The sequence below is a fragment of the Opisthocomus hoazin genome, chromosome W, assembly GCF_030867145.1.
Source record: "Opisthocomus hoazin isolate bOpiHoa1 chromosome W, bOpiHoa1.hap1, whole genome shotgun sequence".
Taxonomy (NCBI): domain Eukaryota; kingdom Metazoa; phylum Chordata; class Aves; order Opisthocomiformes; family Opisthocomidae; genus Opisthocomus; species Opisthocomus hoazin.
In genome coordinates, this window is record NC_134453.1 from 46,798,250 (window position 1) to 46,825,861 (window position 27,612).

The window sequence follows — 27,612 nt, forward strand, 5'->3', positions numbered from 1 at the left end:
TCCTCCTGACAACCACCCTTAAGATACTGATAAGCATTTGTAAGGTCCCCTCTCAGCCTTCTCTTCTTCAGGCTGAACAAGCCCAGCTCCCTCAGCCTTTCCTCATAGGAGAGATGCTCCAGTCCCCTCACCATCCTCGTAGCCCTCTGCTGGACTCTCTCCAGTAGCTCCTCATCTTTCTTGAAGTGGGGAGCCCAGAACTGGACACAGTACTCCAGATGGGGCCTCGCTAGGGCAGAGCAGAGGGGGAGGAGAACCTCCTCGACCAAGGGAAGGTCATCCTTTCTGCAGGCTTCTTCTCTTGCCTCCAGGGCCTGGGATTCCTGAGGGCCTGCCTCGGCACTGAAGACTGAAGCAAAGAAGGCATTCAGTAGCTCTGCCTTCTCTGTATCCTCCGTCACCAGGACACCCACCTCGTTCAGCAGCGGCCCCACATTATCCCTAGTCTTCCACACCTGGCCGGCCGTGAGGGTTTTCCTCCTGCAGCAGTACGGGGTTTTGCTACTCTCCATGGAAGTACCCCTCCCCCGGTACCGTGCGCCCCCGCTGTCCCCTCACCCCTGCGACTTCCCTTCCCGTCGGTGCACGCTCCGCTGTAGCGCTGCTCCGCCCTTTTGTTTTATTCCCGGGAAAGGAAAAAAAGGCACGGGCTGGGGAAAAGGAATCCCCTTACCTGGTCCCCACACACCACAGCTAACGAAAACCTATCTCCTCCCCGCTGCGTTCTGCCAGCCCACTCGCGCTATAGCGAAGGGCGGTGCGGGGGGCTCACCCGCCCCCTAGCGGACAGCTACCGCATCGCCACCGCCCACCAGCACCGCCCCGCTCCAGCGTAGCTTGAGCGGCGGCGTAGTCCCACCTCCCGCCCTGCTCCGAGTGGCTGGCGGTCTCAGGCGTGTTTCTCATAGGGCCTGGCGGCGACCGGGATGTGCTTGGTAGGTTCCGTTGTGCCCGGGTGTAGGGCTGGTGGTGGAGGCTAGTCGCTGTGGGGATTGGTCTGTCATGGAGGAGCTGGACGGAGTGCAGGAGGCGGCGGGCGTTTCCGTGTGAGAGTGGCTTCGGCGGGAGAGAGCCGGTGGCGTCCTGGGAAGATAGCTCGCACCCTTGGGTCCTTTCTCACCTATATGTTCCCTGTGGGCGGCGGCGGTTGGTGCTGCTGCCGCCTCCCTAGCTCCGGGCAGGTGGTGGAGGCCGCCCTGTCGCAGCGGTCGTGTGGGGAGCGGCTCTGAGGGAGCTGGGAAGGGGTTTTGGGGGACCCTGGGGTGGTATGGGGGGGTTACCCAGAGGTGGGGGGCGGGTGGTTGTTGGGCTAGGGGTGGAAAAGAGGGAGGCGATCTGAAGGGAGGCATCGGGGGTAGTCCTGGGGGGTAGGCAGCTTTGGGGTGGGAGGCAAACAGTGTCGTCTTGAAAGAGGAGATTTGTAGGTCGGGGGGTGCCTTTGGGCAGGCTGAGGGTGACTGTGGTGGAAGGGCAAGTTCAGGGTTTCGGCGGTGTCTGATACTAAATCAAATGACTGGGGCGAGGATGTGTTTTGTCTTTCTGGTCAGGCTCTGAATTTGCTCCCTTGCCAGTAGGGTGGAGGTAGCACGGGGGCGCGTGTGTCTGTGAGCATGGGGCTCCGCAGAGGACCTGAGGGCATGGTGGGGCCCTAATGGTTCTTTGCTTAGGCTGTCCTTAAAAGCAGAAGTTGATACAAGTGTACGGTTTGTTATGTTGTGAGGGAAAAGTGATTTCCTGCAAAGGGTATGGATAATGCACTGCTAGGTTCTGGCTTCCTGCTCAACATCTTTCCTTAAGGGGCACTGTGCAGTCCAGGGAAGTCCCATGGAAGGCAGCTGGATGTTGGTGCACCACAACCAGTGGTTTGTTTGAGTATAGCTGTAGAAAAATGTAATTGTATATGTACAATTGTATATATATGTATAATGTACAATGTACTTATTTGAGAAGTAGAAGGTAAAAACATTCAGAATTCTTTTCTTTTGCAGAGTTATCAAGTGCAGCCTGTGCTTTGTCAGGACCTTATTCAGAGTCTCCATGTTGTCCCATCTGCCTGATCTGAGAAAAAGTTGGGGACGCTCTGTTTGGGCTGTGTGTTTCTAATAAGCCTTTGTTTGTGACTCTGGAAAAGGCAGGTGTGTATTCCTCAAGAAACAGAGGTACAGACTAAATGGATCTAAAGACAGCAGTGTTCAATGCAGCTCGTGATGGCAAGCTGCGGCTCCTTTCCAAGTTACTGGCAAGCAAAACCAGAGAAGAGGCGGCCTTACTAATGTCAGAAAAAACCAATGGTGCCACACCACTTTTGATGGCAGCCCGTTATGGGCACGTTGACGTGGTGGAGTACTTGTTGGACTGTTGCTCTGCTTCTATAGAAATTGGTGGTTCGGTTAATTTTGATGGTGAGACCATTGAGGGAGCTCCGCCGTTATGGGCAGCGTCAGCTGCTGGCCACTTGAAGGTGGTTCAGTGTCTGTTAGATCATGGTGCATCTGTCAACAACACAACTCTAACAAATTCAACTCCGCTTAGAGCTGCCTGTTTTGACGGTCACCTGGAAATAGTAAAATATCTTGTGGAGCACAAAGCAGACTTGGAAGTATCAAACCGTCATGGGCATACATGCTTGATGATCTCATGTTACAAAGGCCACAAAGAAATTGCTCAGTATTTACTTGAAAAAGGAGCTGATGTTAACAGAAAAAGCGTTAAAGGTAAGTTTATAATTTCATTTTTCCTTGTAGTAAATAGGGATGAAGTTACTCATGTGTTCTTTAGGAGACAGGCATCCAGAAATATTCCTCTAATCTCATAATGTGAATGTTTTTTTCCAGTAAGAGTGCATTTATCTATGTTTTTACAAGTTTTTTCAGCATGCTCATTTAATACTGGCTATAAAATGTAATTCTAAATTGATACATTTTAATCTAAAGACTTTGCATTTATGCATGTGCAAAAAGCTAATCGACTTTTGCTGAGAACTATTTATAGCAGGTTTGTGTAGTAATAAATATATGAGCATATATATTGTGTAAAATTTAGGGTTTTTTCATACTGTTTCTTAAAAAAACAAATATGCTGTACATAAAATTCACCTGTGCCACTAAGACTAGAATAGGGAAAGATGCATAAAGGAGAAGAATTCTTTTCTACACTGGGAATGAATAATCGCTTTGCTCTTTACTCTTCCTCAAATTCTTGACTCCTTTTGGAGCTTTTTCAATGTCAGTAAACAAAAATGTATTTTAGAATTAAGGAAATGAAGCTTCATGTGACTGTGATCACAACAGAAAGACTTCCAGTGGTGCACAGATCACGAAGAACTTCTGTTTACAATTATCCTGACGCACTGTTCAAAGTGAAGACTTATGTCCTTTTTGCTGTGATCATATTTATGTGGACCTCTTATTCTAATGGCTGGCTTTTGTTACTTCTCAAACTTGTATGTGAATATGATATTGGCCTAAAAAGCATATTGATTATTGCAGGCTATGGTTAACTCTTTAGCTTATTGAGTCAGGATTGTGTCTCAGCAGCTTTTTTTTTTTTGGTATATGTTTATTAATAATAAATCTGCTAATAAAGCTTTCTGTAGCATAATACTTCAGTTGCCCTTTTCTGGCTAATTAAAATTTTAACAGTATAATATACTTCAAGTATATTTTGACAGAAAAACCTGTAGTGCCTAGCTTATTGCACAATATTATTAAATGCCAAATATGAGAGTAATCTCCTTTTGAAAAAGCTGTTCAGTTAAATATGCCTTTTTTCTGCAAGTCATGGGGTTGCGTGGGTTTAATACAAAGAAAGCTAAACTAAAAATTTGTCATAGAGGTGGGCAGAGCAAAATAAATCTTTGTAAGGATTTAAGGTTGCCTATGAATCATGGACTTGTGATAGGATAAAAATGTCATGTTTCTAGACTGGGTTCTTGGAATAACAAGCTAAATATAAAATATGCATTATTTTTAGATTTAAAACTCATCCCTCTATATGTGTTATGGATTTACACACGCCGGCTACCGTAACAGGGTCCGACCCTAGGATCCCGCTGAGAATGCAAAGTCCAAGTGAAGGTTTCCAATTAGTCTTTTATTAGTTCTTAGGTTACAGCTCGAGCTGGGTGCCTCTGGAGGGGGACCCATACTCCCACGCATGTCTCTCAATTATACCCGTACCATGCATCACCCGATCTCCAAGTCCGATCACTTAATTCTGGTCAGTGGTCTCTTGATTTCTTACTGGTTTTCACTGTCGCTGGACTGGCCTTCTTCTGAAGTTACTTCATTCCCTTGGAATTATCTCCTTGGTCCTTATCTTCTTCATTCCACTTGTATCCGCTGGATTCTAGCGGAGATCAGGCAGAAGAGAAAGGTCCATGGAATGTGGAAAGAGGGGCAGGCCACTTGGGAAGAGTACAGGAATGTGGTCAGAGCATGCAGGGATGCGACGAGGAAGGCCAAGGCCCACCTGGAATTGAAGCTGGCAAGGGATGTCAAAAACAGCAAGAAGGGCTGCTTCAACTACATCAGCAGCAAAAGGAAGGCTAGGGACAATGTGGGGCTGCTGCTGAATGAGGCGGGTGTCCTGGTGACGGAGGATGCGGAGAAGGCAGAGCTACTGAATGCCTTCTTTGCTTCAGTCTTCAGTGCCAAGGCAGGCCCTCAGGAATCCCAGGCCCCGGAGGTAAGAGAAGAAGCCTACAAAGAGGACGACTTTCCCTTGGTCGAGGAGGACTGTGTGAGGGATCGCTTAAGTGATCTGGACGTCCACAAATCCATGGGCCCCGATGGAATGCACCCACGAGTGCTGAGGGAGCTGGCGGATGTCATTGCTGAGCCACTCTCCATCATCTTTGAGCGGTCCTGGAGGACAGGAGAGGTGCCCGAGGACTGGAGAAAGGCCAATGTCACTCCAGTCTTCAAAAAGGGCAAGAAGGAGGACCCAGGGAACTACAGGCCGGTCAGCCTCACCTCCATCCCGGGAAAGGTGATGGAGCAGCTTATCCTGGAGGCCATCATCAGACAAGTGGAGGAAAAGAAGGTTATCAGGAGTAGTCAGCATGGATTCACCAAGGGGAAATCATGCCTGACCAATCTAATAGCTTTCTACGATGGCATGACTGGCTGGGTAGATGAGGGGAGGGCAGTGGATGTTGTCTACCTAGACTTCAGCAAGGCTTTCGACACAGTCTCCCATGATATCCTCCTAGGGAAGCTGAGGAAGTGTGGGCTGGATGAGTGGTCAGTGAAGTGGATAGAGAACTGGCTGAATGGCAGAACTCAGAGGGTTGTCATCAGCGGCGCTGAGTCTAGTTGAAGGCTGGTAACAAGTGGTGTGCCCCAGGGGTCAGTACTGGGCCCAGCCTTGTTCAACTTCTTCATCAACGACCTGGATGAAGAGTTAGAATGTACCCTCAGCAAGTTTGCTGATGACACCAAGCTGGGAGGTGTGGTAGATACACCGGAAGGCTGTGCTGCCATTCAGCGTGACCTGGATAGGCTGGAAAGTTGGGCAGAGAGGAACCTGATGAGGTTCAACAAGGGCAAGTGCAGGGTCCTGCACCTGGGGAGGAACAACCCCATGCATCAGTACAGACTCGGGTTGGACCTGCTGGAGAGCAGCCCTGTGGAGAGGGACCTGGGTGTCCTGGTGGACGACAGGTTAACCATGAGCCAGCAGCGTGCCCTGGCTGCCAAGAAAGCCAATGGGATCCTGGGGTGCATTAGGAGGAGTGTGGCCAGCAGGACGAGGGAGGTTCTCCTTCCCCTCTACACTGCCCTAGTGAGGCCCCATCTGGAGTACTGTGTCCAGTTCTGGGCTCCCCAGTTCAAGAAAGATGAAGAGCTACTGGAGAGAGTCCAGCGGAGGGCTACAAGGATGATGGGGGGGGACTGGAACATCTCCCCTACGAGGAGAGGCTGAGGGAGCTGGGCTTGTTCAGCCTGAAGAAGAGAAGGCTGCGAGGGGACCTAATAAATGCTTACAAATATCTGAAGGGTGGGTGTCAGGAAGATGGGGCCAAGCTCTTTTCAGTGGTGTCCAGTGACAGGACAAGGGGCAACGGGCACAAACTGAGGCACAGGAAGTTCCGTCTGAACATGAGGAAGAACTTCTTCCCTCTGAGGGTGACGGAGCACTGGAACAGGCTGCCCAGGGAGGTTGTGGAGTCTCCTTCTCTGGAGATATTCAAGACCTGCCTGGACAAGGTCCTGTGCAGCATGCTGTAGGTGACCCTGCTTCGGCAGGAGGGTTGGACTAGATGACCCACAGAGGTCCCTTCCAACCCCTACCATTCTGTGATTCTGTGATTCGGCTAGTTCTTTGTTAGCAGCATTAGTTTTATCAAAAAGTTTGCTCTCGGTCAGCTCTTGTGGCGTAAGGCTTCAACTACTTTAGCTGCTAATGCTAAGCCACTGATGCTAAATGAGACTCTTCAGAGAGAGGAATATAGTTAATTAAATTTCTTCTATAACAATATGGTAGGTATGAACAGAGCAGAGCTGCTAAATATCTGATGTAACAGGAAAAAGATAAATCTGTGGATCTCATTCCTCATTCTTGTGTCAGTGGAGTAGGCTTTGATTTACTCATCCTTATTATTCACTTTACTAGTGCATTAATTTTATTTTTATTTATTGTTTAAACAACTGAATGGCAGCTGTGCGCTCCTGAGGATTTTCTCGCTGCTCTCAGGTTTTTTGTTATCGTAATTCCTTCCACTCTCTGCTTCCTTCCATTTTGTGTGACTTACAACTTAGGAAGTTTTGCTCATGTGCCTAAGGTATTGTCGCGGTTTAAAGCAGGGCGTCAATAAACTGAGGGACAGACGCTCTCTATTAACCCCCACCCTCCCACCAGAGGAAGGGAAAGGGAGGAAAAGGGAGGGAGACTTACAAATTGAATATAAGAAGTTTTACTAATAACACTAATAATATTAATAATAAGAGAAATAATGTAAAATATACAAGACCGATGCTGAGTTTCCCGGAGTTGGGTGCCGGGGCGCTGGCGTCCCTCCAGCAGCAGCCAGGCAGCACCAGGAAGTCCCGGACTGGCCTCAGCAGCAGACAGGAACTGGACTCAGGAACGCACGGATCGGAATCTGGGTCGGGATCGCAGGTAGAACAACGAGCAGGGTCCTCTTCAGAAGGCAGCCATGGACGAAGAGAGCGAGACCCTCGTGATCCCCCAGCTTTAACCTGAGTATGACGTGTAATGGCATGGAACACCTCGTTGGTCATTATCGGGTCACCTGTTCTGTCCGCCCCTCCCCGCAAGTACAACCCTTTCCGACTCCTCACTTGCGGGACCTAAGAGGTCTATCGGTGACCTTGGCTGCTGTTGTAATAATTATAAAGAGGGGCCTTTTTCTGCATTCCTTTCCTACCGTTAGCTCAGTGTAACTATAAACATCAGGCGTTATCAGCTTTGGAGCGGACAGTGTCTGTAAAATATGCAGCCAGCTTCAGAAAAATGCAGTCACTTCAAAGAACTTAGCTGTAAGGAAGATTCGCTAAAAGAGAATCAGTTCTGTTTTAACCAAAACCAGGACATACAGTATTATCCATACTATGCCTTATTTTAAGAGCAAAATAATAATTTTTAAAATTTTTATTAAAAAAAACCCCAAACTAATTTGCTGTTCGAGACCTTTGTTTCATACCAGTGAAATATATCAAACCCTGTTAATTTTAACCTGCACCTTCTCAAACCAGGAACAGTGTACTGGAAAAGCCTCTGAATTAGGAAGACAATGCCAAATTAACTCACATTGGAAGCATTGCTTTAACTATTTTCTGCTTTTTTAGAAAAGTCTTTAATTCTACAGGTATCTTTGCTATTTTCCACAGTTGTAAAAGAAAAAAAAAAAAAGAGTTTTCTTATCCTGTTTATCACCTTCCCCCCCCCCACCCCCTCGCTTGCACTGTTCATGTGACAAAGTATTAAGAAAATCGTTTGTTTCCATTTCTGTGGCTCATATGTTCTTCATAAAAGTTTGGGGAAAGTGTAAAAGTCAGATCTGTAAAACAGCGGCAAGAACAGACAACTAAATGCTCATATTTTAAATTCAAAGCTATCAACCGTCTTTTGCAGTATAGCACTTGTCTCACCCCAAACATCTTGTTACCGCCTTCTTCGCCATCATTTCCTGTTAGATGGTGCTAGACCTATACTTTACCTCAGCACAGTATCCTACCTGCATCAGACTCAGAAATCATATCCTAGCTGTACTTTTGCACTTCCACAACTCTCCTTCCAAAACATCTGCATTCTGAATTTTAGTAGTCCAAAACACAGTTGCTGGATTATGTCTGTATTTCAGAAGCAGGACTTAACTGCATGTTTTTAAAATACTCTTTTATACCCTTGCCTCAGTTGTCATCCTGGCTTTTAGATCTCTGTGATCTTACCTATTTTTTCATCTCCAAGTATTTGGATTTTTCCCTGGAACTGTCAACACTTGAAAACATATTTTCACATTTTTCCCAGCTCTGGAATTCTCCCTATTTTTCCAGCGTGAATAAAGTCCTATCTTACAATAAGAAAGTTTACTGGAAAAGCCTAAGGGATAATTCAAGTAATTTTACCCTCTCGCTCTTTCCCTGGTTTCAAGAATACCTGGAAGAGAACCTCTAGTAATCTCCCATAACAGCATTTTTCTAAACATAGTAAAATTACATTAGTTTTGTTGTTATAAGAAGCTTTATATTTTAAAATGCAGCAAAATTGACAGTAGCTAAAGCTTTTGCGTCTTTCACAGAGCAGTAGGCTTCTCCATGAATGGCCCAGGAAGGGGTCTAGTTTAGATACAAGGATAGTAGCAACTTTACTAGAGCAGAGCACTCCAAGTTCTCCTCATCTCCCTACCACAAGCACCCTTACTCTCTGTCAAGAGAGTTGTTATATGACAACAGGGAGGAGTAGAAACTGAAAGCAATGGACAGAGACTTTGAGTTGGAATATGACAACGTAGAATGAATCCTATTGGAAACATTCATTTTGAAATTAATAGCTAGTGAGCATTCTTGCAAAACAAAAGTTCAGAAGGTTAGTTGTTGAGCCTCAGCCATTGCAACACCCATACTGTTGTAATATTTAAGGCCACCAGTTTTGCTCAATTCTTCTGCTTTTCCACAGTTGACTTTCAGGGTTTATAGCACTTTCTTTCTCTCTCTTCCTTTAGCTTGTCACTGCTTAGTAAATAACTTCAGAGACCAGACTGCTTCATGATGCCAAAAAAAGTATGCTCGTGTCATATCAGAGAGGAGCATTTCTTTCCAAACACAAAAAGGCAGTCCATGCTTGACCAACGGATATGTACACACATACATTTGTACACGCTGTAGTCCAAAAGATAAGATTAATTTTTATGAGCCAAAACATATCCAATCCAACTTTATTTTATTATTAGTAGTAGTAAATAAGAATCAGTTAATACCTGTCCTGGTTTTGGTTAAAACAGAACCGATTCTCTTTTAGCGAATCTTCCTTGCAGCTAAGTTCTTCTAAGTAACTGCATTCTTCTGAAGCTGGCTGCATATTTTACAGACAGTGTCTGCTCCAAAGCTGATAACACCTGATGTTTATAGTTACACTGAGCTAACGGTAGGAAAGGAATGCAGAAAAAGGCCCCTGTTTATAATTATTACAACAGCAGCCAAGGTCACAGAATCACAGAATGGTAGGGGTTGGGAGGGACCTCTGGGGATCATCCAGTCCAACCCCCCTGCCGAAGCAGGGTCACCTACAGCAGGCTGCACAGGACCTCGTCCAGGCGGGTCTTGAATATCTCCAGAGAGGGAGACTCCACAATCTCCCTGGGCAGCCTGATCCAGTGCTCCGTCACCCTCAGAGGGAAGAAGTTCTTCCTCATGGTTCAGACGGAACTTCCTGTGCTTCGGTTTGTGCCCATTGCCCCTTGTCCTGTCCCTGGGCACCACTGAAAAGAGCTTGGCCCCATCCTCCTGACACCCACCCTTCAGATATTTATAAGCATTTGTAAGGTCCCCTCTCAGCCTTCTCTTCTTCAGGCTGAACAAGCCCAGCTCCCTCAGCCTCTCCTCGTAGGAGAGATGCTCCAGTCCCCTCACCATCCTCGTAGCACTGCGCTGGACTCTCTCCAGTAGCTCCTCATCTTTCTTGAATTGGGGAGCCCAGAACTGGACACAGTACTCCAGATGGGGCCTCACTAGGGGAGAGTAGAGGGGAAGGAGAACCTCCCTCGACCTGCTGTCCACACTCCTCCTAATGCACCCCAGGATCCCATTGGCCTTCTTGGCAGCCAGGGCACACTGCTGGCTCATGGTCAACCTGTCGTCCACCAGGACACCCAGGTCCCTCTCCGCAGAGCTGCTCTCCAGCAGGTCCAACCCGAGTCTGTACTGATGCATGGGGTTGTTCCTCCCCAGGTGCAGGACCCTGCACTTGCCCTTGTTGAACCTCATCAGGTTCCTCTCTGCCCAACTTTCCAGCCTGTCCAGGTCATGCTGAATGGCAGCACAGCCTTCTGGTGTATCATCTACCACACCTCCCAGTTTGGTGTCATCAGCAAACTTGCTGAGGGTACATTCTAACTCTTCATCCAGGTCGTTGATGAAGAACTTGAACAAGGCTGGACCCAGTACTGACCCCTGGGGCACACCACTTGTTACCAGCCTCCAACTAGACTCAGTGATGCTGATGACAACCCTCTGAGTTCTTCCATTCAGCCAGTTCTCAGTCCAGCTCATCGACCACTCATCCAGCCCACACTTCCTGAGCTTCCCTAGGAGGATGTTATGGGAGACTGTGTCGAAAGCCTTGCTGAAGTCTAGGTAGACAACATCCACGGCTCTCCCCTCATCTACCCAGCCAGTCATGCCATCGTAGAAAGCTATCAGATTGGTCAGGCATGATTTCCCCTTGGTGAATCCATGCCGACTACTCCTGATAACCTTCTTTTCCTCCACTTGCTTGTTGATTACCTCCAGGATAAGCTGCTCCATCCCCTTTCCCGGGATGGAGGTGAGGCTGACCGGCCTGTAGTTCCCTGGGTCCTCCTTCTTGCCCTTTTTGAAGACTGGAGTGACATTGGCCTTTCTCCAGTCCTCAGGCACCTCTCCTGTCCTCCAGGACCTCTCAAAGATGATGGAGAGTGGCTCAGCAATGACATCCGCCAGCTCCCTCAGCACTCGTGGGTGCATTCCATCGGGGCCCATGGATTTGTGGGCGTCCAGATCACTTAAGCAATCCCTCACACAGTCCTCCTCGACCAAGGGAAAGTCTTCTTCTCTGAAGGCTTCTTCTCTTACCTCCGGGGCCTGGGATTCCTGAGGGCCTGCCTTGGCACTGAAGACTGAAGCAAAGAAGGCATTCAGTAGCTCTGCCTTCTCCGCATCCTCCGTCACCAGGACACCCGCCTCATTCAGCAGCAGCCCCACATTGTCCCTAGCCTTCCTTTTGCTGCTGATGTAGTTGAAGAAGCCCTTCTTGTTGTTTTTGACATCCCTTGCCAGCTTCAATTCCAGGTGGGCTTTGGCCTTCCTCGTCGCATCCCTGCACGCTCTGACCACATTCCTGTACTCTTCCCAAGTTGGCCTGCCCCTCTTTCCACATTCCACATTCCATGGACCCTTCTCTTCCACCTGATCTCCGCTAGAAGCTCCATTACACGTCATACTCAGGTTAAAGCTGGGGGATCACGAGGGTCTCGCTCTCTTCGTCCATGGCTGCCTTCTGAAGAGGACCCTGCTCGTTGTTCTACCTGCGATCCCGACCCAGATTCCGATCCGTGCGTTCCTGAGTCCAGTTCCTGTCTGCTGCTGAGGCCAGTCTGGGACTTCCTGGTGCTGCCTGGCTGCTGCTGGAGGGACGCCAGCGCCCCGGCACCCAACTCTGGGAAACTCAGCATCGGTCTTGTATATTTTACATTATTTCTCTTATTATTAATATTATTAGTGTTATTAGTAAAACTTCTTATATTCAATTTGTAAGTCTCCCTCCCTTTTCCTCCCTTTCCCTTCCTCTGGTGGGAGGGTGGGGGTTAATAGAGAGCGTCTGTCCCTCAGTTTATTGACGCCCTGCTTTAAACTGTGACACTGTAGTAACAGAAACCTGAGGTTTTTTCATGAGGAGGAAGAACCCTAGAACTGAACTCTGAATGAGGTACAGACCACCTTACCCACGTGCTTGGATCAGGAGGAACATTCTGCATTTTGGCTGCATGCAATTTTCAGTTCTGCTGCATTGTGAAGCCTGCCCGTGATCTGTAGTTAAAGGATAGTGCTCCCTTACAGTGTTAATAGACTTCTGGAGTCTTGATCACTGTTTTTCTGATGTGTTTCTGTGCAGTCTTCTTTTGGCTAGTCAGTGTTTGTGTGGGGGTGGGGGAGATGCTTGCTCTTGTATTTCAAGTGATGGCAGTCTTTGCTGGGCCTGGAAATTATGGATTTGGGCTTTGTTGGTGATCTACCTGGGGCTGTGTTTGTTGGAATTCGATTTTCTATTTAAAATTCATTTAATTTCCACAACAGAGCTATTTTGCATGCAAACCATTTTAAAGGGATTTTTACACCTCTAGTCTAACTCCAGACAGAATACTTAGATCTTGCACTTTGAGAAATTGCAGTGCATGTCTTGATACTTTGCGTTATGCTTTATCCCTTCTCCATCAGACCTGCTCTAATAATGGAGGTTCATTCTCTTCCTTTCTGCAATTAAGAAGTTAAACTATGGATAAAGTACACAAGCTCTGATAGCCAGGATGATGTGTACATAATGGCGCGGGGAATAAGGACTCTTTTTCCAAAAATAATTACTTGAAAGGCAGATTTTTTTCTGAATGTGGCTTGTAACTCTTTCCATTGCTGAGTTGCTTGGAATGTGGTCTCTTTCTCATCAAGATGATATTCCTGGGTTTCACTGATGGTCTCTACTACTTCTGTCTTCCTTTAGTTGTTAACGGATGCATCTTCTAGCCAAAAGGCTAATTTTTCCCCCTTCTAAATATTACGAAATTTAAGAACTGCTGGATTAGGCATTCATTTAGGTGTCTCCTGAGATCTGCACAGGAACGTTTGGTTGGAAACCCTATTTTTTTGTTGTCTATCATACTCCATACTACCATAAAAGTTAGAGGGAATAATGTGTTTTGAAAATAGAAAATAACGCTATGATTTGAAGTCTTGTTGTTCTTAAATACCATTAGCCTATGGTGCAGTATTTTATTATAATGGCTTTGTAAAATAATGTGGAGGATGAGGCCTGTTCAGTTTACTTGCTTATTTTGGAAAGTTTAGAAGTATACAGACATCGGTCTCTGAGTAACTTGTCAAGGTTATACATATAGTAGTACTATATCAAGGACTAGCACTATTTCAGTCTTATCGTTTATGTGGGAGACTGAAAAACATAATACTCAAACCTGCTGGGGGGTGGGGATTTTTTTTTTTTTTCCAGACTTGGCAGACCCAGAAGTAGGGGGATTATATGGATGCACACTCTTTGCTCTGTGGCCAGTGTGATTTGGTATACATGAAAAATAATCAATCTTCCCTTGTAGTAAACATCAAGGAATCTGACAGATTTGTTCTCTTCTGAGGTTTTGTCTTGTCTGCTTGACAAGATTCATTTTAGAAAAAAAAAAAAAAAGACAAAACAAAAAAATTTAAAAATTCCAAACACTCTTTGGTGATTAAATATGCTTAACTCTGAAAGTGAATGCTAGGTGGTACCATTTCATAACTGCATTTATATGTGATGCTTCAACTGACTATGCAGGTGCTGAACTTGTCACTTCATCAATTTTTTACAAAGGACATCAGTATTCTTTTAATTAGGGTATGTTTCTGGAATTCACTTAATTTTTAAAGTTATTTCTCATTCAGTGTGTAAAGTTCAGCAGCTGAGTGTGTATTTTCAGGAAGAGTTCTTTGGTATGATATCACACTGCTATCATGTTTTAAGAATCAAATTTTAAATTTAAAAATTTTTGCTATCCAGAAATTTGATTAAGCATTTTGCAAATTTTAGGAAGTGGATACAGTTGATATTGCTTTCAAATTAAGCCAAATCACGTTGTGTCACTGCTTCACTTTCTTCCCCACGTCACAAGCTACCAGCCTCTTCTGAGAGTAATTTGCTTCTGACATAAAGACACAACCTCATTAGACACGCATTCCTAGATGAGCTGCTGCTTTTTTTGGTTTGTTTTTTTAAGACTGGATAGCTAGGGAATTAAGTCTGTGATACATGAAGCATTTGTGTAATGTTCATACTACCTCTGTTAAAGTAGGACTATAATGAAAGAATGAAACATGAAACTATGGCATCAGTTTAACACTTTTTTTCCCCTAATGTGTCTTCGTGAGATTTGGATTATTCCATTTTGTTCTTGTTTTTAATTGGAGAATATTATTAGGTAGTACGAATAGTAGAGTTTTATCCTGCAATATAACAGTATCTTCTCTAGCAGAGAAGTGCTATGACTAATGTAATATTTCCAGTCTAATTTTGTTCTTGTGCAAGAATGAGAAGTTTCTCATGTTGTTGTAGAATTAGCTAGCTTCTACATGTGATCAAATTCCAGCAGATCACTTAAGAATTAGAAATAGATTAAGAAAATTTAATGAAGTCTGCTTTGAAATAATCATCCTTAACTGAAAGAATGCTTAAAAAAAATGACCAACATCTCTGTATATGTTTCTCTTAGCTGCTTATCAAAGAGAATTATTTTCAAAGGGTGTTTGCTTCTCTTCAGCCTATTTCCTCTTTAATACAGCAGTAGATATAATGTTGACTTTAATTTCTTACTAAAGAAATAATTTGTTACAAAAATTGGATTTACTTAACTGCAAAACTGCATAGATAGTCTTCAGGTACTGTTATTCCTGTCACTATAGACAATATAGTATTTTTGAAGTGGATAATAGTTGATTTGCCATCCTTACATTTGAACAGCTGAATTTATGGGTAGCATGTGGAACATAGACCTTGAGTTAGATATCACGGTTAACTGCCATGTCCTCTTAAATTCTTCCTCAAATTTAACACTTGATAATTGCTAGGTACATGGCTGGAGTTCTTGTTATTTCTTAAGGTTGGGTTTTGCGTGTGTGTGTGTTTTGTTGGTGGTGGGTTTTTGTTGTTTGTTTTAAGGTGGCAGCTCTATATCCATCTATCTGCTCATGTCCACTTCCAGTATATGGAAGCTTGTATTCTTATAATATTTGCTTCCTGCTGCTGTTCTATCCAATCAAACTGAAGTGAGGTGCAGCCACTAAAAACTAGTGGTGATTGCTTTCCTTTATTAGTTTATGCATTGCTTGAAATAATTGTGGCCTCCAAGGCCTACTACAATAGAAGTAGCTAAAAAATTACCCTACTTCTCATATGCTGTCAGTAACCACTGTTTGAGTAAATAATTATAATAGAAATGATGCCGTGAAAAGCCGGAGTTGAAGACTCAATAGTCGGCAGACTATTAAGCAGGTATTCTTTATTGTGGCGCCGGGCACACGGGGGATCTCTCCTCCAAACGTGTGCACCGAAGAGACACAGTTACTAGGTATTTATGCTGTGTTAACATACATATTAATTACATTTCCAAGAAATGCTTATCATAGTAATGGCTTTTCCGAGAATTCATTAATATATTGTAATGTCCGTCACACATGTTTGTTTGGCGTCTCTCGGCGGGGGTCTTCAGATTATCCTGCAGCCTCCTTATCTCTGTAGTTTGCATACCTGTTCTCCCAAGGCCCAGGCGCCTAAAGGGATTATTCAGGAGTCCCTTGTCTTGCAACCGTCCCAATATTCACAAAGAACCAAGACTTGTTTCTGACCACCTGAAGTGATAACATCCCCTACATGTTACATTTGTTACATTTACAGTTATCAATCCCTCCTTTTCTTTTGAGGATTTGTAGCTAGAAAGCTATGAATCCTCACTATTCTATTTTGTAGGTATTATTTTCAAATAATTCTATTTGGTGCCTAATCTTTTTCCTTTTTCCAATCACTGTGTGTCTCAACTGAATCCTGACAACACCAAAGGAGACATTTGAGAGACATGCAAACAAGTATTCCTAAAACGACCAGTGTGATCATTCCCATGAACAATTGTTTCAACCACTCTAAACTGGGGAGCCAAGAGGTTAAATTTTGTTCCCCTACTTACAAGTGGGTTGTCTTCCCGTTTGGCTCGTCTCCATGATGTTCTTAATATGCCTTTAGGTATTTGGGACTGATTACATATTTGGTCCTGGCTGACTAGATGACCTATGGTACACATTCCCTTCCAACCCGCTTTCTGCTAATGCCATCACCACATAGCCACCAATACCCGTCGGGTATATTTACAGGGCCCGTCAGTGGCTGTGAGATTAGCTCCGTAAAATGTTCCGCGGTTTACCCAGCCAATTGGTACATTCCTAAAATAATCCCAGTTCGAGGGGCTATAGGTTTCTAATTGGGTTTTGTCACGCCTGTCCCTTTCAAATCCCAAGTTCCTACTTCTACTGTAGTTTTGTTGATCCAATAATCATTCCACCCATCCCTGCAAGTACAATTTTTGTGTGTATGGAAGGGGGTTCGGAACGAACAAGTGTTGGATCTTGCTTTCCATAGGCAGCTATTATTGCTAACCAATATCTGGGTGTTGTTATCTAATATCTGTAGGTCAAATCTTGGTCCAGTCATGTAGTTCGAGTTGTCGTGATCGCAGTATCCTCCATCGTGCCTTCTCCAAAACTCGGGCCAAGCATTATTATCACAATTCCAATGAGTGGATCCTACCCCATATAAGGGGAGTCTCATGTCACCTTTTGGTAAGGCAGTACAAATCCAACAATCCTTAGCTCCCGTGGCATTCGCTATCATCTGAATTGCATTGTAATATAAGTTCTCTCTCCAAGCGTTTACTAAAAAGCCTAGGTTTAACAAAGTTACCGCCGCAATCATAGTTTCAAACCGCCAGCCATTTCGACCATCCATCCTGGTTTAGGAGCCTTCTTCACTCGGGAATAATGGATCCAGGCCGGTTGTTCTTTAATCTTGATTGCAGTGAAGGTGGTCAGCAATACCTGGTAAGGTCCATTCCACTTCTCTCTCAGTGGATCACCTGAAAAATTCTCTTAACATAAACCCAATCTCCAGGGCTAAATGGATGGATCGAGTGATCTACCCTTTTAGCCCTGGTACCCAAAACATTTTTCTGTAGATACTGATTTCCCAACTGGTTCAAATCTTCCCCTTGAAATTTAGCCTGATATGGTCTTCGATAAAGTATCTCAAAAGGGCTCAAATTTTCTTTGCTTCTAGGTTTTACACGTATCCGAAGTAGTGCAATAGGCAATGCTTGGTACCAATATAGATTCGCTTCTTGGCCTATTTTTGCATCTTTTCTACTTGCCCACTGGCTTGTGGTCTGTAGGGCATATGTAACTGCCAATTGATTCCTAACAGTTTGCTGACCTGTTGCACTACTTCTGCACAAAATGTGTCCCCCTATCTGAGGAGATAATTGTCGGTACCCCAAATCGAGGTATTATTTCATTTAATAATACCTTAGTTACTTCCCTTGCTTTATTCGTTCTACAAGGGGAATGCTTCTGGCCAACCTGAAAAGGTATCCATGAGTATTAATAAGTACCTTTACCCTCCTTTTCTTGGAAGTTCAGAGAAATCAATTTGCTAATGGTCTCCCAGTATACTTCCCTTCCCAATACTTCCTAATTGTACCTGGTTACCTGTATTGGGGTTATTTTTAAACATGTTTCACACTGTTGGGTTACTTGTCAGACTGTAGTATACAAATTGTTCCCTATTAATTTCTGATTTAAAAATTTATACAGGGAGTCCGCTCCCCAATGTGTCCTGTTGTGTTCTTCTTTAACCACCCCCCATATCTGTTTAGCAGGGATTATAATTCTGCCATCACTTCAATAGTCCCACCCCTGGGATGGAATTTGTCCTCCTAATCCCTCTATTAATTCTTCATCAGCTTTAGAATACTCAACATTTTCTTGGTCACTCAGGTTTCTATTTCTGTTATCTGGAATTAAGGCTAAAATCTCTTGCATTCTTTCTGCTGCCTGTTTAGCTTCATAGTCAGCCAACCTGTTACCTCTTTCCTGGTCAGTGTTACCCTTCAGGTGTCCTTGGCAGTGCATGATGGCAACTCTTGTTGGTAGTTGAATGACTTCTAATAGTCGAAGGATTTCCTCAGCATATTTGATCTGCTTCCCTTGCGCAGTTAGTAGTCCTCGCTCCTTCCAAATTGTCCCATGAGTGTGGACAACTCCAAAGGCATATTTGGAATCTGTCCATATATTTATCTTTTTCCTTTTGTTAACTCCAGAGCCCTAGTTAGGGCAATAGTTTCAGCCTTTTGAGCTGAAGTTCCAGCAGGTAGTGATTGACTTCATCTGCTGTTGTCACCGCATACCTGGCCTTTCGAATACCTTGTCGGAAAAAGCTGCTTCCATCCGTGAACCAGGAGTCCTGTGCATCTTCCAGGGGTTCCTCTTTCAAATCTGGTCTTCTGGAGTACACAGTCTCTATGGTTTCTAAGCAATCATGTACCGATGGTTCAGAGATTGACCCGCTGAGAAAAGAAGCTGGGTTCGTAATATTAGTCACTCCTGGTATCATGGAAATTGGGATGGGGAAAGCCAGTAGTTCCCTTTTTCTTGCAGTACAGCTGATATTCTGTGTGAGATTAGTACTGTGATCTTTTGTCCCAAGGTGAATTTTCGGGCTTCCTGAATATTCAAGACCGCTGCCACAGCTTGCAGACATCCTGGCCATCCTTTGCTTACTCCATCCAGCTGTTTAGCAAAGAAAACAGCCAGAAGGGTTTAGTAACATCAGGCAGGCCCAGAGCCGGGGCCTTCATTAGATCCTTCTTAAGTGTCTGAAATGCATTTTTAGCTTCTTTGGACCAGATCAATCGGATGGGGTTGTTTTTCAAAAGTTCACATAAGGGTCTCACTATTATTCCGTATTTATAAATCCATAACCAGCACCAACCTGTCAGTCCCAGAAAGGTCCTGAGCCCTTTTACCGTCTGACGGAGAGGAGTCCTGCAGATGGCTTCATTCTGTTCTGTTCCTAGTTCTCTTTGTCCAGACAGCTTGCATCCAAGGTAGGTTACCCGTTGCCGCACCATCTGAGTCTTCTGTTGAGAGACTCGATACCCATTTAATCTCAAAAAGTTTAACAAACTGATAGTCCACTGTATACAGTCAGGTTTTGTTTCAGTTGCTATTAATAAATCATCTACATACTGTAAAAGGGTTCCATCTCTGGAGGAAGGGTTCCATGCTTCAAGTTCTCGTGCTAGTTGATTTCCAAAGATCGTTGGGCTATTCTTAAAACCTTGGATTAACACTGTCCAGGCAAGCTGGGTTTTTCTACCCGTGGTAGGATTTTCCCACTCAAATGCAAATAAATTCTGACTTTCTTTGGCTAAAGGCAGACAGAAGAATGCATCCTTTAAATCCAATACTGTAAACCATACTTGCTACCACAGGGTGTATGCCCCTAACAATATTATTCACTTCTCTTAAATCCTGTACTACCCAGTAAGTTCCACCTGTTTTTGTTTTGGTGTTTTTTTGGGGTTTTTTTACTGGTAACACAGGAGTATTGTATTCTGATTCACACTCCACTAGTAGTCCATACTGTAAAAAGTTACCTTGTTTCCCCTCTTTTTCATTTCGTTTTTCTGTTGCTTAACTTCTAAGAACTTTGCTTTTTTTTTTTTTCTTCATTTAGAGCAGCAGCTAGCAAAGAAGCTGGTAACTTGATACCTTTCTGTTCTAATCACTTTACACAAGCCTTTGTAAAATCCAGAGGGGGTTTCCTTTTTTTTTTTCTTCTTTTAAATACCACGTTAAACTTTTCATCTCCTGTACTTTTTAATTGTCCACAAAACCGCATCAATTCTAACAACATATCATAATTAATTAATTAATTGTTTCCTTGTGAGGGGATCACCTCCCTCCGAAGCTCATGTTACAATAAAATAACTTCTCAACTTCTCCACCAATCAGTTAACACAAAACACACACACACACACACAACCTAGAAGCGATCTTTTAAAATCCTTCTGTTTACAAACTGTATCACCCAAGTACAACAATATATACAGGCAAACTACTTCAGTTAACATGTTTATATACATAGAGCTCCTTCAAAACAATATATACAGTATATTTAATACATACCCCAAAACCAGAGTCCCTAAATGATCGATCAATGCCAAATAACTGGAGAACTTGTAACCCCACAATATGTACCAACTTGTAAGTATTTTAAAACCAATCCCCAAATTCCCAATTCAATTCTTAAATCATGCCGATTTTCTTTAAGCAAACCAAACCCCATACATTATTAAGATGTTGTTGAGTGAGGGGTCTCCCCCTACTTTTCCCAATGTTGCCATATAGATCCTGGGAGAGACTCTCAAAATCCCCCTCCCCACGGGAAGACCCTGCACTGATACTTAAGAAATCATAAACCACGGCCCCGATGAATCAGAGTTCAAATACAACAGTCCCAAGTCAAAAACCGGAAATCAGCAGAACGTGCCAAACGTACGTGGAGGTTATTTTTTTCTTTTTTTTTTTCCTTCACCATTTTTTTTCTCTCTTTTTTTTTTTTTTTGACTTATTTGTCTTTCACACAGAGGCTCAATACACAGTCACACAAGCTTTCCAATGTGCTAGAATACATCCTAAGGGGCTTTTCTTTAAAATACCACTGCTTTGCTGTCCCCCATTTTACTTTGTTGATTCTGTACTTCTGTTAGTCTTTATCTTAACAATTTTAATCTGTCGTCCCCTTCTGTCCTGCTCTGACCACGTTCCAAAAATGTCACAATTAATATTCTGGTCACGAGAAAAGAGGTTCACCATGCAAGGTGGTTTTTTTTGGGGTGGTTTTTTTTTTTTTTTTTTGGTTTTACGATGCCTGATGGGTATGTTAACAAGCCAGTATCCGAGATATCCGATATCCAAGTTCAATACCAACAAATCCGTATCGCCAGAAGTACAACTTAAGCGGGTTTCCTAAGCGTACCAATACCGAATGTACGTTATTACAGAAGTACAAAGCTTAACCCATGCCTGCACCAACGCACCAAGACCAAAAGCACGTTATTACAGAAGTGCAAATCACAACCTGTGCCTTCACCAACGCACGACTACCAAAAGCACGTTATTACAGAAGTACAAAGCTTAACCCATGCTTGTACCAACGCACAACTACCAAAAGCACGTTATTACAGAAGTGCAAAGCACAACCCGTGCCTGTACCAACGCACCAAGACGTACACCCTCAGGCACTAGTAGCCTGGTGTACAGCGCTCAGCGTAGGACGTCTCCTACGACTTATGAGAACTCTCCAAATGACCGGTCTCACATACCAAAACAGAGAAAGAAAGGAAAAAAAAGAATGCCTGTACTCGTTTAGATGGTCCTTGTCTGGTCCCGCAGTGATCCGAGTGAGGCGAGGAGTCCCTCCGGGAAATCCCGGGGGTACCCTAGGGAGTCCTGTTCTCAGCGGGTCCTGCAGCCGAGCAGAGCGGGTCCCATCTGGGTCGCCAGAAATGATGCTGTGAAAAGCCGGAATTGAAGACTCAATAGTCAGCAGACTATTAAGCAGGTATTCTTTATTGTGGCGCCGGGCACATGGGGGATCTCTCCTCCAAACGTGTGCACCGAAGAGACACAGTTACTAGGTATTTATGCTGTGTTAACATACATATTAATTACATTTCCAAGAAATGCTTATCATAGTAATGGCTTTTCCGAGAATTCATTAATATATTGTAATGTCCGTCACACATGTTTGTTTGGCGTCTCTCGGCGGGGGTCTTCAGATTATCCTGCAGCCTCCTTATCTCTGTAGTTTGCATACCTGTTCTCCCAAGGCCCAGGCGCCTAAAGGGATTATTCAGGAGTCCCTTGTCTTGCAACCGTCCCAATATTCACAAAGAACCAAGACTTGTTTCTGACCACCTGAAGTGATAACATCCCCTACATGTTACATTTGTTACATTTACAGTTATCACTAATAAAAAAGCAAATCTCTTAATGAAGGAGGTCCAGGTGGAGGGAGTACTGAAAATCCTCGGTGGTTTAGGAATATTTCCACGTGTTCTGCATAGCTGCATTGTAAATTAATGACATATAAGCTGTTGGTTTGTACCTGAATTTATGCAGACAATGGCTAAGCTTAATTTATGTGAATTTTTTTGCACTATCAGTGTGTTATAGCATACATATCTGGCAACTGATAAAAGAGTGTAAAAGGCAACATAATGTGGTGATGGATCTACAGTGTGCAATATGAATAGCTGCCATTGATCCTATTGTCAAAGCGAGCAAGATGTATATCAATAGTTGTGAAGCAATTGTAAGAATTTTGGTGTTACTAGTGCATTTTGATTTGTTTGTCTTTAATATGCTTTTATGTTATGACTCTTTTAATATCTTAAAAATATTGAGTTGAAAATAGAAAATAAAGGATTGTGAATGATAACATGTAAAGATGAAATAGTTGTGACCTAAGGATGACTCTAGTATTTTAACAAGTACAGAATGGTCTGTAATAAAACATTTTTGAGAGGGTGTTTTATTTTTTAAATCAAGTAATACCTCAAATATAACTTAAACTACATACACTAATATATTGAAATGTAAATGTTAAAGTTAAATTTGCCCAGCTAACATAAGATTCTGACATACATTGGTGCAAACACTTGTAGTTCTGAATCTTTTTCATCCCAGGCCATGTCTAGATCAGCATTGGAATTGGCACCCTCCAAAAGACCTTTCTAGTGTTACAGCGCTCTGCTGTGAGTGAGGTTGTATGGACTTGAATGCACCCTAAACTATAGGGATCCAGCTGCAGGGGAGAATTCAAAACACCCCCAGCGGGGTGCGAGCTGCAGAATGAGGGAGTAAAAGGCCGTTTTCCTCGGGGAAAAGCCCGGATCTAGGCGGGAAAGAAAAGCCCCTGAATCGGCAGGGGCTGTGGCAGTTAGGGCTTCAGAAGGGCATTCCCCGGGACCTAATGGATGGGCTCCCGACCAAGAAGCTAGAACAGCTTGTGCAGAGATGGTCAGGGCAAGAAATCACTTTTGGGCCAGGTCCTGGTCCCCCACCCTTGGTGAATCTGTAGGGGGAACGAAATAAGGAAGAAGATGGTGAGAAACTAAACCCTCCGCCCCCCCAGGGTGAGGGGGGAGGCGGAGGGTGGATGTTTGTACGACAACTCACCTTCAATAACAAGGGGGATTTATCGATTACGGTGGCAGTAAGGCCAAAGAGGAGACCGGTAACCTTTTTGATTGACACCAAAGCACAAATTACTGCGCTAAGCCGGGTCGAGGCGGAACAATGTGGAATTTCAGTCCCGTCCAGACACCTGATAGTTTGAAACGCCTTGGGGAAAACCCAGACAGTGCCCATGACTCCGGTGACATTATGGCTACCGGGAGAGGAAGACCCCATGGACACCATGGTAGCTGTGGGACCTTTCCAAATGAACCTTTTGGGCATGGATGTTTTAAAGGGTAAACAGTGACGTGATACCCAGGGAAATTCCCCCAGCGCGGAGGTGTGTCTGCTACAAGCGGCGCCTGCCCTCTCCCCTTCTAAACTCACGAATGCGAAACCCTACTGGCTGCCGTTAGGAGCCAGGGCAGGCACAGCTCCTGTACTGGCAGAGCTGTGGGAACAAGGAGTCGTAGTTCCCACCCACTCGCCTTACAATTCCCCGGTCTGGCCGGTGCGAAAACCAAATGGAAAGTGGCGGTTAACGGTCGATTATTGCCATTTGAATGCTAATACGGGACCGTTACCCGCTGCTGTGCCTAACATTGCCGAGCTCATTAAGCACCATTCAGGAACCCTATTTTGGCAACTATTGATGTTAAGGATATGTTCTTTACGGTTCCCCTTCAACCTGAAGATCAAACCCGTTTCACTTTCACATGGGAGGGACAGCAGTACACTTTCACGCGGCTTCCCTAGGGCTATAAGAACTCTCCCAAGTTAGCTCACCATGCCCTAGCGCAGGAATTAGAAGCGATCCCCATACAAGCAGGGGTGAAGATTTATCAGTATATAGACGATGTGCTTGTGGGAGGGAGTCCGATAGAGGAAGCTGGGGAGGCACAGCGGGACATTATTACCCATTTAGAAAGCATAGGATTGACGATTCCGCCCGAAAAGATACAGGCCCCTTCTAGTGAAGTGAAATTTTTGGGGAATCTGGTGGAGGGGGGGAATGACTTGTATCTCCCTGATACTCTGTCCTCCCTCGACCTAATTAAAATGCCAGAATCAAAGAAAGATCTACAACACGCATTAGGACTACTCTATGTACTATGTACTATGAGGACAGGCTGAGAGAGTTGGGCTTGTTCAGCCTGGAGAAGAGAAGGCTGCGGGGAGACCTGATTGCAGCCTTTCAGTACTTAAAGGGAGCCTATAGGAAAGATGGGGACAATCTTTTTAGTAGAGACAGCAGTAACAGGACAAGGGGTAATGGTTTTAAACTAAAACAGGGTAGGTTTAGGCTGGATATAAGGAAGAAATTCTTTACAATGAGGGTGGTGAAACACTGGAACGGGTTGCCCAGAGAGGTAGTGGAGGCCCCATCCCTGGAAACATTCAAGACCAGGTTGGACAGGGCTCTGAGCAACCTGATCTAGTTAGCGGTGTCCCTGCTCGCTGCGGGGGGGTTGGACTAGATGACCTCTAGGGGTCCCTTCCAACCCAAAGCTTTCTATGATTCTATGATTCTACTCGTGTTCTGGAGAAAACATATCTCTGATTTTTTGATTATTGCTAGACCTTTGTATGACTTACTGCGGAAAAAGGCCCAATGGGAGTGGACCCAGGTCCACGATGAGGCATTACGACTGTTGGTGTTTGAGGCAAGTGCCTACCAAGCCCTGGGACCTATCCATCCAACGGACCCAGTCCAAATCGAATGGGGGTTTGCCTGGACGGGGCTCTTGATTAATTTGTGGCAAAAGGGGCCAGAGGGGCCCATTCGGCCCATCGGGTTCTATTCGCGTAGTTTCAAAGATGCTGAAAAAAGGTACACGACTTGGGAAAAGAGCCTATTTGTAGTTAGTCTAGCTTTGAGAGAGGCCGAACGAACTATCTGACAGCAACCCATAATCCTTCGGGGCCCATTTAAAGTGACCAAAGCAGTTTTAACGGGAACCCCACCCCCTGACGGGGTGGCCCAAAGGGCCTCCATATGGAAATGGTATGCACAAATAGATCATTATTGTGAGATCTTTTCCATATCTGAAGGAACTACTAAAGTGCTAAATATACAGGATGAGGCAGACCTAGATAAGGATGCGCACCAGCTTTCTCCTGTGATACAAATAGCTCCCCTGTTTTCCCAACAGTTGCAGAATATATGGTTTACAGACGCTTCGTCGAAGCGGGAAGGAAAGATTTGAAAGTATCGATCTGTGGCACTTCAAGTGGGGACTAAGGAACAAATCATTACTGAAGGGGATCTACAGAGCACCCTGTCCTGGGTTCAGCCAGGACAGGGTTAATTTTCACTGGAATCCAGGAACAGCCGGGCGGGCTGACCCAACCTGGCCAAACAGAGCAGGGTATTCCATACCATGTGCCGTCATGCTGGGGTCTGTCTGGGGGGGGGAGGTAATACCTCAAATATAACTTAAACTACGTACACTAATATATTGAAATGTAAATGTTAAAGTTAAATTTGCCCAGCTAACATAAGATTCTGACATACATTGGTGCAAACACTTGTAGTTCTGAATCTTTTCCATCCCAGGCCATGTCTAGATCAGCACTGGAATTGGCACCCTCCAAAAGACCTTTCTAGTGTTTCAGAGTGTAGGTAGTATGGGCTTGAATGCACCCTAAACTGGCTTCAGTAACTGGTGGCAGAGTAGAGGGGCAGAATCACCTCCCTCGACCTGCTGGCCACACTTCTCTTGATCCATCCCAGGATCACAGAATCACAGAATCACAGAATGGTAGGGGTTGGAAGGGACCTCTGCGGGTCATCTAGTCCAACCCCCCTGCCGAAGCAGGGTCACCTACAGTAGGCTGCACAGGACCTTGTCCAGGCGGGTCTTGAATATCTCCAGAGAAGGAGACTCCACAACCTCCCTGGGCAGCCTTGGCCAGGGCTCCGTCACCCTCAGAGGGAAGAAGTTCTTCCTCATATTCAGACGGAACTTCCTGTGCTTCAGTTTGTGCCCGTTGCCCCTTGTCCTGTCACTGGGCACCACTGAAAAGAGCTTGGCCCCATCTTCCTGACACCCACCCTTCAGATATTTGTAAGCATTTATTAGGTCCCCTCGCAGCCTTCTCTTCTTCAGGCTGAACAAGCCCAGGTCCCTCAGCCTCTCCTCATAGGAGAGATGTTCCAGTCCCCTCATCATCCTCGTAGCCCTCCGCTGGACTCTCTCCAGTAGCTCTTCATCTTTCTTGAAGTGGGGGGCCCAGAACTGGACACAGTACTCCAGATGAGGCCTCACTAGGGCAGAGTAGAGGGGAAGGAGAACCTCCCTCGACCTGCTGGCCACACTCCTCCTAATGCACCCCAGGATCCCATTGGCCTTCTTGGCAGCCAGGGCACACTGCTGGCTCATGGTCAACCTGTCGTCCACTAGGACACCCAGGTCCCTCTCCACACAGCTGCTCTCCAGCAGGTCCGCCCCAAGCCTGTACTGATGCATGGGGTTGTTCCTCCCCAGGTGCAGGACCCTGCACTTGCCCTTGTTGAACCTCATCAGGTTCCTCTCTGCCCAACTTTCCAGCCTGTCCAGGTCACGCTGAATGGCAGCACAGCCTGCTGGTGTATCCACCACACCTCCCAGTTTGGTGTCGTCAGCAAACTTGCTGAGGGTACATTCTAACTCTTCATCCAGGTCACTGATGAAGAAGTTGAACAAGACTGGTCCCAGTACTGACCCCTGGGGCACACCACTTGTTACCAGCCTCCAACTAGAGTCAGCGCCGCTGACGACAACCCTCTGAGTTCTGCCATTCAGCCAGTTCTCAATCCACTTCACCGACCACTCATCCAGCCCATACTTCCTGAGCTTCCCTAGGAGGATATTATGGGAGACTGTGTCGAAAGCCTTGCTGAAGTCAAGGTATACAACATCTGCGGCTCTCCCTTCATCTACCCAGCCAGTCAGGATGCGGCTGGCCTTCTAGGCTGCGAGCACACATTGGTGGGTCATGTCCAGCTTTTCGTCCACCAGTACCCCCAAGTCCTCCTCGGTGGGGGTGCTCCCAATCCCTTCATCCCCCAGCCTGTATTGATACTGGGGGTTGCCTTGACCCAGATTCATGACCTTTCACTTGGCCTTCTTGAACCTCATGAGGTTCACGCAGGCCCACTTCTAGAGCTTGTCCAGGTCCCTCTGGATGGCATCCCCTCCTTCTGTTGTGTCAACTGCACCACTCAGCTTGGTGTCATCTGCAAACTTGCTGAGGGTGCACTCGATCTCGCTGTCTATGTCATTGATGAAAATATTAAACAGTACCGGTCCCAGAACGGACCCTTGAGGGACACCACTTGTCACTGTCATCCACTACCACTACC

At 45.2% G+C, this 27,612-nt stretch overlaps 2 protein-coding genes across 5 annotated transcripts in view; one reads left to right on the plus strand and one right to left on the minus strand.

Annotated features, from left to right (window-relative positions):
- Positions 1 to 869: 869 nt before the first annotated feature.
- LOC104327307 (protein fem-1 homolog C) overlaps positions 870 to 27,612 on the plus strand; it is a 37,250-nt gene continuing 10,507 nt past the window's right edge. Inside the window, exons 1-2 of one of the 4 annotated variants that reach the window (XM_075446459.1) lie at positions 870 to 935; positions 1,989 to 2,714. In XM_075446459.1, the coding sequence (XP_075302574.1) occupies positions 2,171 to 2,714 (544 nt within the window). In that variant the 5' untranslated portion in view covers positions 870 to 935; positions 1,989 to 2,170. Of the gene's footprint in view, positions 936 to 957; positions 1,045 to 1,083; positions 1,109 to 1,404; positions 1,891 to 1,988; positions 2,715 to 27,612 lie in introns of those variants that run through there. The other 3 variants (XM_075446460.1, XM_075446462.1, XM_075446461.1) reach the window with 3 other exon arrangements.
- Positions 17,015 to 27,612, minus strand: part of LOC104337941 (transmembrane emp24 domain-containing protein 7) — a 121,874-nt gene continuing 111,276 nt past the window's right edge. The window contains exon 3 of the mRNA XM_075446465.1: positions 17,015 to 17,101. Coding sequence (XP_075302580.1) covers positions 17,090 to 17,101 — 12 coding nt within the window. The 3' untranslated portion in view covers positions 17,015 to 17,089. The remainder of the gene's footprint in view (positions 17,102 to 27,612) is intronic.